Source organism: Nomascus leucogenys, chromosome 8 (genome assembly GCF_006542625.1).
Source record: "Nomascus leucogenys isolate Asia chromosome 8, Asia_NLE_v1, whole genome shotgun sequence".
NCBI classification, from domain to species: Eukaryota; Metazoa; Chordata; class Mammalia; order Primates; family Hylobatidae; genus Nomascus; species Nomascus leucogenys.
The window spans coordinates 55,666,666-55,678,856 of NC_044388.1; the positions used below are offsets into that span (position 1 = coordinate 55,666,666).

The 12,191-nt window shown below is 42.9% G+C and overlaps 1 protein-coding gene across 1 annotated transcript in view; it reads right to left on the reverse strand.

Moving 5' to 3' along the window:
• Positions 1 to 1,199: 1,199 nt before the first annotated feature.
• Positions 1,200 to 12,191, reverse strand: part of CAGE1 (cancer antigen 1) — a 60,661-nt gene continuing 49,669 nt past the window's right edge. Inside the window, exons 12-14 of the mRNA XM_012509190.2 lie at positions 8,363 to 8,431; positions 4,181 to 4,220; positions 1,200 to 1,241 (exon numbers count right to left, since the gene is read on the reverse strand). Coding sequence (XP_012364644.1) covers positions 1,200 to 1,241; positions 4,181 to 4,220; positions 8,363 to 8,431 — 151 coding nt within the window. The remainder of the gene's footprint in view (positions 1,242 to 4,180; positions 4,221 to 8,362; positions 8,432 to 12,191) is intronic.

A 12,191-nucleotide genomic window follows, 5' to 3' on the forward strand; every position in this document is an offset into this window, starting at 1 on the left:
ATTTTAATCAATAGCTATACCTCCAGTCTGGTTCTGGGATTTATCAAAAGGATAATATGTATGTTATATACATTTATTTTTCTAGTGCATCTCACAAAATCAGCTATCTCTGGCTCCTTTGCTTAAAATCAGAACTAATTCCTTAAAACTATGTTAAAGTGGAAATTATAAGGGTTAGGTCTTAAGAGACCAGTCCTTTCCTTTCATCTGGGTTTTTCTGTTTTGAGACAGGGTTTCACTCTGTTGCCTAGGCTAGAGTGCGGTGTATGATCATGGCTCACTGCAGCCTCCTCCTGGGCTCAGGCCATCCTCCTGCCTTAGCAACCCCCCCATCCCCACCCCCTTACCCCCACACCACACTCCCCTCCCCTGCCACCCAGTAAGCTGGGACTACAAGTGCTTGCCAGCATGCCTGGCTTATGTTTCTGATTTTTAGTAGAGATGAGCTCTTCCTATGTTGCCCAGGCTCTTTATTTATTTATTCTGAGACAGAGTCTCACTCTGTCGCCCAGGCCGAAGTGCAGTGGCACGATCTCAGCTCACTGCAAGCTCCGCCTTCTGGGTTCACACCATTCTCCTGCCTCAGCCTCCCGAGTAACTAGGACTACAGGTGCCCGCCACCATGCCTGGCTAATTTTTTGTATTTTTAGTAGAGACGGGGTTTCACCATGTTAGCCAGGATGGTCTCGATGTCCTGACCTCATGATCCACCCGCCTCGGCCTCCCAAAGTGCTGGGATTACAGGCATGAGCCACTGCGCCTGGCTGCCCAGGCTCTTTTATCTGGGTTTTAATTCCAAAGGATTTCAGAGTTGGTGTCTTTTAAAATTTGTTTGGTATTATGAAGAATCTGCCTGCCTGGGCAGAAAAAGGATGTCCTGCAGAGGAAATAAAAAGTTGAAGTGAAATCCATGACTATTTTTGTGCATCATTAAAGGCCTGATAATATGGGAGTGGTATTCTGTGAGAATATTTGACAAAAAAACCACTGTATTCTTCTGCTTATGTTAAATAGAATATGTTTGATTATTCACAGGAAGAAATTAGAAGAAAAGTAATCACATTTTTGGAATGTAAGACTTTACTATTTATACAGATTTTAATATATCATCTGCATGGATTGATTTGGCTAGCATATGTAGTAATGACTCTTCCTGGAGTGGTTGACAAAAATGATTACTGTTTAATCTTCAGGCTTGTTTAATCTAAATCATTTCTATTTTCTTTAAAAATAGCTGGCATCTAAAAATGAAAGGAAAAATGTTTCATAAGTTTTGGGGAAAGACTAACATTCAGTGACAGAACACCTAAACAGCCAATTTTTGATTACATATGGAAGAGGGGTGCAAAGTAAGCCTATAGATAGATGAATTCCACAGATAATACCAACACTATATTTTGTTTGTTTTGAGACAGAGTCTCGCTCTGTTACCCCGGCTGGAGTGCAACCGGGGTACAATCTCGGTACAATCTCGGCTCACTGTAACCTCTGCCTCCCAGGTTCAAGCAATTCTCCTGCCTCTGCCTCCCAGGTAGCTGGGATTACAGGTGCTCACCACTATGGCTATTTTTTGTATTTTTAGTAGAGACGGGGTTTCACCATGATGGCCAGGCTAGTCTCGAACTCCTAACCTCAAGTGATCTGTCCACCTCAGCCTCCCAAAGTGCTGGGATTATATTTCTGATAGAGATAGAGTTTTGCCATGTTGTCCAGGCTGGTCTCGAACTCCTGACCTCAAGTGATCCACCCGTCTCAGCTTCCCAAAGTGTTGGGATTACAGGTGTGAGTCACCACACCTGGCCTCCAACACGATATTTTAACTGATATTTTTGTTTGTTTGTTTCAACCTTTTTCCCACTAAGGAACACAATGAAGAACAATGTGGACTGAGTTTCATCTTCCTTGGTTTGGTTGGCAATTGACAGATGTAGAAAAAGGAATAGAAGCAAGAATCTGAATAATCCAAAAGTGACTTACCAGCATGGCATAGTTAAGAATTGATAGTATTGGCTGGGCGCAGTGGCTCACGCCTGTAATCCCAGCACTTTGGGAGGCTGAGGCAGGTGGATCACCTGAGGTCAGGAGTTCGAGACCAGCCTGGCCAACATGGTGAAACTCCGTCTCTACTAAAAATACAAAATTAGCCAGGCATAGTGGTACATGCCTGTAATTCCAGCTACTTGGGAGGCTGAGGCAGGAGAATCGCTTGAACCTGGGAGGTGGAGGTTGCAGTGAGCCGAGATCGTGCCATTGCACTCCAGCCTGGGCAACAAGAGTGAAATTCCGTCTCAAAAAAAAAAAAAAAAAAGAATTGATAGTATTAAGCCACCCTCTTAATTCAACTATGAGAAAAGCTGGGTCTCAATGGCAGCATATGGAGGCATGCCCTATTGAGTGTCCCCTCATCCCCAAAGCTATGTTACAAATAGGCCACGGCATTTATGAACACATCCATGTCCTGGAATGGGACAGAGGTGGCAGCAGCTGTGTCTGCTGTTTGGGATCACTCTAGCAAGTGTAGCATTGGTCCTGGGTCCCAAGTCTAACATTCACTCCTATTCAGTACCTTTTATGAGATAGGTACTTGAGGACATCAAAATGAATATGAGACAACTCCTGTACTCAAAGAGTTCTAGTCAAGTCAAAGGACATGCAAGCAGAGAACTGTAATGCTGTGTCATAGGTGCTATTACGTCAAAGGGTATCGTGTGGGCACATGGGAGGAAGCAAGTCAGTTCCATTTGGGAGACAGAGCAGGAAAAACTTCAGAGAGGTGGCAGAGCTTGAGCTGACAGGTGTTTCTGAGGTGGGAACTGAGTAAGTGAGAGAAGAGGAGTTGGGGAAGAACATACCAAGTACGAGAAGCTGCATGAGCAATAACAGGAAAGCACAGAGATGACATACCATGCATAGAGGTAGGGAGTAGAACCATGGTTATTAGAGGCTGAGAAGGGTAGTGAGGGGAGGATAGGGAGAAGTTGGTGAATGGATACAAAATTACAGCTAGACAGGAGGAATAAGACCCAGTGTTGTATAATACTGCAGGGTAACTAGAGTTAACGATAATTTATTGGATATTTTCAAATAGCTAGAAGAGAGGATTTTGAATCCTCCCAACACAAAGAACTGATGAATGTCTGGAGTGACAGATTTGCTAATACACTGATTTGATCACCACATATTGTGCACATGCATGGAAATACTACTCTGTATCCTATATGTGTGTGTGTGTATATAAATATATATATATTTTTTTCTTTCTTTTTTTTTTTTTTTGAGACAGAGTCTCTCTCTGTCGCCCAGGCTGGAGTACGGTGTTGAGATGTTGGCTCACTGCAACTTCCGCCTCTTGGATTCAAGCTATTCTCCTGCCTCAGCTGCCCAAGTAACCGGGATTACAGGCACACACCACAACACCTGGCTAATTTTCTGTATTTTTAATAGAGACGAGGTTTCCCCATGTTGGTCAGGCTGGTCTTGAACTCCTGAATTCAAGTGATCCACCCACCTCGGCCTCCCAAAGTGCTGGGATTACAGGCGTCAGCCACCGCGCCCAGCCTGTATCCTATAAATATGTACAATTAATATGCCAACTAAAAAGAAAAGAAAAAGAATCACATGTTTAGAAAGCTGCAGTTGGTTTGACGTCACCAATATGCATGATGAGAAGGAGAAAGCAGTGAATGGTAAGACTGGATAGGAGGGCCGGAGCCAGATCATAGGGGACTTTATGTGCCTTGCTAAGGAGCTCAGATTTGATCCAGAATGTGGTTGGGAACCACTGAAGGGCTTTATGCAACGGAGGGGCATGAAAATATTTTGCTTTTGAAAGATCACTCTGTCTACTCTGTGGGGGATGGCATGAAGGGGACCAAAACTGGAGGCAGAAACAATAGTTAGGAGGTGAGTGCAACAGGTCAGACGAGAAATGACAGGGGCTTGAAATGAAGCAGTAGCAGTGGGGATGGAGTGAAGGGGGCCCTACAAGGTTAGAGGGAGGGGTTTCCAATTATAGCACCAGCTGTGACAGGAGATGGAAAAGCCCTCATCTGAGGACAGAGGGGAAGGCTAGGCTGCACAGTATGGAAATGTGACTTCAGGAACTCCTGTTAAATCTTGTGTTATTGTCAAATTACATGCAAATGTAAGATTCTTTATCATGATCATCAAGGTGACCTACCATAGTCATGGACTTTGGATGATTTCCCAAGCTTTTCGATCTGTGAGAAATAGAAAGAAAATAATATAAAAAGGAGGAAGGGGGGACTGAAATAATGAACATGGTCAGCAAGTATGCCATTATTTGGCATATTTTCCCCTCACTTTCAAGGAGAAATCGTCATTTAAGATAGAACTATGAGACCCTCAGAGATTAAGATCAAGCTTTTTGGTATATAACATGTGAATCATTCTCACTGCATTTAAATAAAAACAATGAGGCAGGGTACGGTGGCTCACACCTGTAATCCCAGCACTTTGGGAGGCCCAAGTGGGTGGATCACTTGAGGTCAGGAGTTCAAGACCAGCCCTGCCAACATGGTGAAACCCTGTCTCTACCAAAAATACAAAGATTACCCGGGCATGGCGGCACACACCTGTAACCCCAGCTACTCAGGAGGCTGAGGCAGGAGAATTGCTTGAGCCCAGGAGGCGGAGGCTGCAGTTAGCTAAGATCGTGACATTGCACTGCAGCCTGGGTAACAGAGTGAGACTTCATCTCAAATAAAAAAAATACATAAAATAAAATAACGATGAGGCACACTCTCACTACATTTAACATTCTCACAGATTTACTTAGGATACAATTCTAACTTGAAAACTTAACGAATTTCCTTGAAAGTCATGAAGAACTAGAGGCAAAAATAAAACATCTGAGGCTATTAAGATACTCGCTTTTATATCCTTATTTCCCACTATTTCCACTACTGAAGACAACTGGCAAAAGCAATGCCATAATTTTGAGAGGCTGCAGAGGTAAGCTGAAGCTTGTTTGCTTGCCGAATATACCGAGATCAGTTGGGCCAATCATCACAGGCTTCACAGAGGGTGGTGGCTGAAAGCTGATGTAGGTCTGGAGTTTTCTAACAAATGTCCTTCCTGGCTGGAAAGGGCTTTGAGAGCTCTTCTGCCCATCTCACCCCCTGGCTTCTAGGCAAATCTATATAAATGGGCCTAGACTCCATTGTGAAAATAGGCCAAATATAAGTAAACAGAGGTCTGAACTGGTGAAACACATGTAAATTCATATTTAAATTTTCTTATTTTAAAATAAGCCTAGGAAAAAAATTCCACTGTTTCTCTCAGCAACTCAGAGACGATCCGTCTTCAGTATAAGTCAGCATTTACTGAGCATCTGTGGTATGCCAAGGATCAGATCACATTTTTTCATTTTGGGGAAAAAGTCATAGTTAACCTATCACTTGCAAATGCTAGTTTGAATTTGCCAAGGGTTTTCTATCTTCTTTCTCTCTTTCTCTCTTTCTTTTTTTACATCTTTAATGAAATGACCTTGGAAATAACATACATTTCCATGACACCAACACTATAGTTTTTGGGGTCACAGTAAGATACACAGAATTACATCTGTAATTAATATGAATGCCAACATGTCAAGCAGTGGTTTATTACATGGCAAACAAAATCAAGAAAGCAAACATCAAACAAAAGAGACCCATAAGTCTGGACAAGGCAAATCCCAGGATAGCATATGAGAACAGCTGCTACTTCAGTGAAGGGTTTCGGGCATAACGAATGATAAGGCTACCAAAGACTGTTCCAATACCAGCACCAGAACCAGCCACTCCTAATGTTGCAGTGCCTGCACTGTTACATTTCACACCAGTCTCACTGTCTCTGCTGATTGCACTGGTTTGAAACTCCCTTTGGTTTAGCTGAGACACACCATTCTGGGCCCCATTAAATACCATAGAGCCCTCTTCAGGTCTGTATGCAACTCTATGGCGTTTAAGATAGAACTTCAGAGCAGGGGTGCAGGCGAGCTTGGCATAGGCAAACATCTTAAACTCTTCAGGATGGTGCGGCTGGAGGACTTGGGTGACAGGAGACTTGGGCTCCTCTCCTGCTTCCTCTCCTCCCGGGAAGTGGCAGTGGCAGTGGTGGTGGCAGCAGTGACAGCAGAGGTTGAAGGAATGGGCCTCTGATTTTCAAAACAGTTGTGTTTGCAAATGGTATGTTGAACAAACATGACTTATGACAAAATCAAAATGCAAATTTAATTTTGGTCTTCCATTTCTACTTTAAGCTTTTTGCACTCAGAGAAGCTTTTCCTTTGCCCTTCCTTTGATGAATACACAGCAGGCCCAATGCTTTTTTTGCTTAATCTAAAGTAACAGTCTTCACTGTGAGGCATAAACAGTCTCAATTCATTAGGTATACTGTATTGTCTTAATATTAATCAATCCTTTAATCTTCACTCAAAAGCAGGGCTTCTCCTCCCCATCTATCAGTTCAGGTCTGTAGCTGATGGACACCACTGTCTCTGGAGGCCAGTTTCCTCTTTTTGCTCATTTCCCTCTCCATTTGTAGGAGGAGGGCAAAGGCCACAGGACAGCTCATACTTGGCTGGGTGGCTTCAGAGTCTCAGCTTGGCAATTGGCTAATGCTGATTCTTTCTCTTTGGAGCTTGCCGTTGCTAGGGATCTCCGTCCTACAGTTCCCTGGACCTATGCTGATGCATTTCTCCTCTGGGTGATCACTCGATACTCCATCAGTCCCAAAGAATGTGGCATTCTCTTCTAGTTTCTTGCTGCTTCCAGGCCTCCTTGGGCAGAGCCGAAGATAACTCAACTCTCAACTGCATGGTTCTTAAGGGATTTTCACACCCATCCTTTGTCTCAACAAGCTCAGAGAGAAAAGCTATCCAACACAGCCCCTCTGCTGAGCAGCCACGACTTGCCTTAGTTTTCTTAGGCATGAATGAGTCACCAGTCCTCTGTGTTTCCCAACTTTTAGGGAACACGTTTCAAAGCTCTCTAGGTGATTCCCTGGAAACCCCTCATAAGGCTTTAGGTAAAAGAGGTAGAATTACCTGGGAGACAGGAACTCACGACATGACAGATTCGAAGAAATCCTTCTCCAATCTTCCCTACTCTCCATACTTTTATATCTTGGATCTGGCCAAGAGATAGGAGTCATGGAAGGGGTTCTCTGAAATCATTTATTTCGGAAACTCTGCACATGGGAAAAACTCACTCTCACTTTGGGAACTGGTAACAGTTTTATTAGCACCTAAGGAAGTGGGCTAGAAAGAGTCCCATTTTAACATACTGCCATGTTCTTTTTTTTTTTTTCTTTTCTTTTCTTGAGATGGAGTTTTTGCCCTGTTGCCCAGGCTGTAGTGCAGTGGCACGATCTCAGCTCACTGCAACCTCTGCCTCCTGGGTTCAAGCAATTCTCCTGCCTCAGCCTCCTGAGTAGCTGGGATTACAGGTGCCCACCACCATGCCTGGCTAATTTTTGTATTTTTAGTAGAGACAGGGTTTCACCATGTTGGCCAGGCTAGTCTTGAACTCTTGACCTCAAGTGATTCACCCACCTCAGTCTCCCAAAGTGCTAGGATTACAGGCATGAGCCACCGTGCCCTGCCCATACTGCTGTGTTCTTAATCAACCACACAGGGTTTGTGCATACATCTTGTAGCATCAGATATTGAGCCTCTTCTAAAATAGCAGACTGTAAGGCTTAATGTTACTATAAGAAAATATGGTGATAAAATACAGAGCAGGGCAAGTATTTTTGTTGTAGACAAAAATCTTAGCTCACAATCTTTATAGTTTCTTCCTTAGAGTGACTGTACATTCCATGAGAGCAGGGAATCTGGCTTTCCATTTCAGGTTCTACAAAAAAACATTAATCAAGCAACTACTTTATGCTAGGCAAAACATGAAGCACTTGCATATAATTATCTTGTTTACCTTAAATTGAGATAAGAAAAAGAGTTTTTTTAAGTATTATCTATCTATCTATCTATCTATCTATCTATCTATCTATCTATACATTTTTTTTTGAGACAGAGTCCCACTCTGTTGCTCAGGCTGGAGTGCAGTGGCACGATCTTGGCTCACTGCAACCTCCGCCTCCCAGGTTCAAGCGATCCTCCTGCCTCAGCCCCCCTAGTAGCTGGGATTACAGGCACGTGCCACCATGCCCGGCTATTTTTTGTATTTTTAGTAGAGATGGGGTTTTGCCATGTTGGCCAGGCTGGTCTCGAACTCCTGACCTCAGGTGATCCACCCACCTCAGCCTCCCAAAGTGCTGGGATTACAGGCGTGAGCCACCGCACCTGGCCGTATTACCTATTTTTTAAAGACATTATTAATTTAAAAAATAAAGGGAAACTTACCTTGGTTTTCTGGCTTTTTCTCTGGGCTTTCTAATTAAATCTTCTAAATGTTTATTTCTCTCTTCCAAACTGAAAGAAGAAACAATTGAATTTTATGACTAAAATTGACTTTTCTAGACCAATATTTTGTTGGATTCACTGGAGGATTTTAGTAGATAAAAATAGGTAATCTAATTATCTATATGCTATCCAACCACCTAACCATATAGAAACTTGGGTTCTTTCCTAGCAACTCAAAATTATTCTATCAGTTTCTCCCTTTATAGGTTCCAGTGGTGAAGAAGGAAAGTAGACAGTAGCAAATATATAAAGCAGCATTCAGATATTCTCCCATTTGCTTACACAGTGGTTTAGCAATACTGATCCCTCTATATGAGTAAATCCAATATGATCCTGGGGGTAACATGTTAAAAACAAAACTCTCGGCTAGGCATGGTGGTTCACACCTGTAATCCCAGCACTTTGGGAGGCTGAGGCAGGTGAGTCTCTTGAGCCCAGGAGTTCGTGACTAGCCTGGGCAACATGGTGAAATTCTGTCTCTACAAAAGTACAAGTGGCACATGCCTGTGATCCCAGCTACTTGGGAGGCTGAGCTGGGAGGATTGCTTGAGCCCAGGAGGTGGAGGTTGCAGTGAGCCAAGATCGCACCACTGCACTTCAGCCTGGGACAGAGCTAGACTCTGTCTCAATAAAAAAAGAAAGAAAGAAAAGAAAAGAAAAAACCCAAATAACTAGAAACAGCTTAACATGGGAAAATATGTGATAGCATTACAAGACCGTCACAAACCCATTTTTCCATCCAGGGAGGTTGTATGAGCTTCCTGTGGCTGCTGCAACAAATCAACACAAATTCTGTGGCTTAAAACACCATATGTTTGCGCCTGTAGTCCCAGCTACTCGGGAGGCTGAGGCAGGAGAATGGCGTGAACCCGGGAAACGGAGCTTGCAGTGAGCCGAGATTGCGCCACTGCACTCCAGCCTGGGTAACAGAGCCAGACTCTGTCTCAAAAAAAAAAAAAAAAAAAAAAAAAAAAAACACCATATGTTTATTTTCTTCTGGAGGTCAGAAGTCCAAAATAAGCTTCACCGGCCTGAAATCAAGGTGTTGGCAGGGATGTGCAGCCTCTAGAAGCTCAAGAAGAGAATCCTTTGCCTGGCCTCATCCAGCACCTGGAGGCCATCCTCATTTCTGAGGGGGCTTGGCCCCACATCACACCACCTTTTCTCCCCATTTCCACCGTCAGGTTGACTCTTTATCTTCTGTCATCAAATCCCTCTCTGCCTCCCCGCTCTTATAAGGACCCTTGTGATTGCGTTTAGGGCCCACTCAGATAATCCAAAATAATCTCCACAACTCAAGATGTAATCACATCTGCAAGGCTCTTTTGCTATATAAGGTAACAGTCACAGGTTCTAGTGATTAGATTGGATATCTTTGGGCCATTCCCCAGCTTACTGTAGAGGATAAATAGGCCTGAGAGGATATGAAATTCTACTGCAGAGGACTAAACTCAAACGCCTATAGAAGGGTCAGGCAGGTATGTGAAATGAGCAAAGCCAGCTAAATGGTGATTCAGACAAACCAAAGCGCATACACCCCTAGGCCCTGCCTAAAAGAAGTTGCTACTTAGCTCTTGCCAAATGTTGCCATGTGAGAATGCTGCAGCCACGAGATCAGATCTTCTTGTTTTATTTATTTTTAAAGTTTTATTATTCAGAGACAGAGTCTTACCCTGTCATTCAGGCTGGAATGTAGTGGTGCAATCACAGCTCACTGCAGCCTCAAACTCCCGGGCTGAAGCAATCCTCTCATCTCAGCCTGCTGAGTAGCTAGGACTGCAGGTGCATGCCACCACACCTGACTAATTGTTTTAATATTTTGTGGAGACAAGAGTCTTGCTATATTGCCCAGGCTGGTCTTGAACTCCTGGCCTCAAGCTATCTTCCCGCCTCAGCCTCCCAAAGTGCTGGGAATGTAGGCATGAGCCACCATGCTCAGCCTACTCTTGTTTTTAAAGAGGACATATATAAATCTAGATTTTTACAGAATTATCTTCCCTTTTCAATTTTGGCAATTAATTTAAAAAATATGTTAAATATTATACGGACAAAACACATATACCCCAGAATATAACTTGTAGGTTGTCATTTTGAAACTTATACTCTTTCTTTCAGAGATATCAGGCTTTTGTTTTAAAGGGATAAAGAGAAGTTGTCAAACCCAGGAACAGAAGATAATGTGAAACAGACTCTGTGTATACCAAAAGCCTGAGTCTATCATGCTTTATTATCAGAGAAATAACATGGAATAAATCTTCTGTATTTCTAGAATTGAAAAAAATGAGCCCAACTCCTGAAGGAGGGAGATACCCAAGGAAAGAAAGTGAAAAGTTTTTCCAAGTGTGCAAGAAGGCAACAGTGGAATATATTGACACTGCGCTCCCGCGTGTAGAGCTGCAGGCAAGAAGCTATAATCTAAGCCTACTTAAACGGAGTCTTTGGTTTATTTTGGAGGAAGTCATGTCCTCCGTAGAGGCCATGGGAGAACTCTGCTGAGAGCTAGGCAAACAAAGCAGCACCACTGAATGGAGTATAATGAGTGCTTTGATTTGCATTTAATGACATGAGTGTATTTCTTTCTTATTTTTCTTTTAAGACAGAAACTTGATCTGTCACCAAGACTAGAATGCAGTGGCACAATCTCAGCTCACTGCAACCTCCGCCTCCCTGGTTCAAGTGATTCTCATGCCTCAGCTTCCCGAGTAGCTGGGATTACAGGTGTGCGCCACCATGCTTGGCTAATTTTTGTATTTTTAGTAGACATGGGATCTTGCCGTATTAACCAGTCTGGTCTCAAACTCCTGGACTCAAGTGATCCTCTCACCTTGGCTTCCCAAAGTGCTGGGATTATAGGCATGAGACACCACACTCAGCTGACATGAATATATTTCATGTGCTTATTTGCCATCCATATACTTTCTTGATAGAATCTCTACTAAAATCTTCGCCCATTTTTATTGGATTATTTGTTTTCTTATGACTGAGTTTTGAGAGTTCATTACATCTGGATAGAAGTTCTTTATCAGATACATGATTTACAAATATGTTCTTCCAGACTATGGCTTGTCTTTTGATCTGTTAACAGTGTCTTTAGAGAGCAGTTTTAGGCTGGGCGAGGTGGCTCACACCTGTAATCCCAGCACTTTGGGAGGCCGAGGTGGGCGGATCATGAGGTCAGGAGTTCAAGAGCAGCCTGGCCAACATGGTGAAACCCCGTCTCTACTAAAAATACAACCAAAAAAATTAGCCTGGTGTGGTGGCATGCGCCAGTAGTCCCAGCTACTTGAGAGGCTGAGGCTGAGGCAGGAGACTCACTTGAACCCGGGAGGTGGAGGTTGCAGTGAGCCAAGATTGTGCCACTGCCCTCTAGCCTGGGTGACAGAGTGAGACTCAGTCTCAAAAAAAAAAAAAAAAAAAAAAAGAAGAGCAGTTTTAAATTTTGATGAAGTCAAATTTATCAAAATTTTCTCTAATGAATCATGCTTTTAGTGACATGTCTAAGAAATTGTTGCCTAACCAAAATCATAGAAATTTTCTCATATGTTTTCTTCTAGATATTTTATGGCTTTAGCCTTTATCTTTGGGTATATTATCCATTTTGAGTTTACTTCGTATGTGGTGGAGTGTATAAATCAAAGTTAATTTTTCTGAAAATGGGCAATGATTTCAGCACCATTTGTTGAGAAGGCTATCCTTTTTCCACTTTGTTGCCTTTGTACCTTTGTCAAAAATCACTTGTCCATATATGTATCATATATGTATGGGTCCA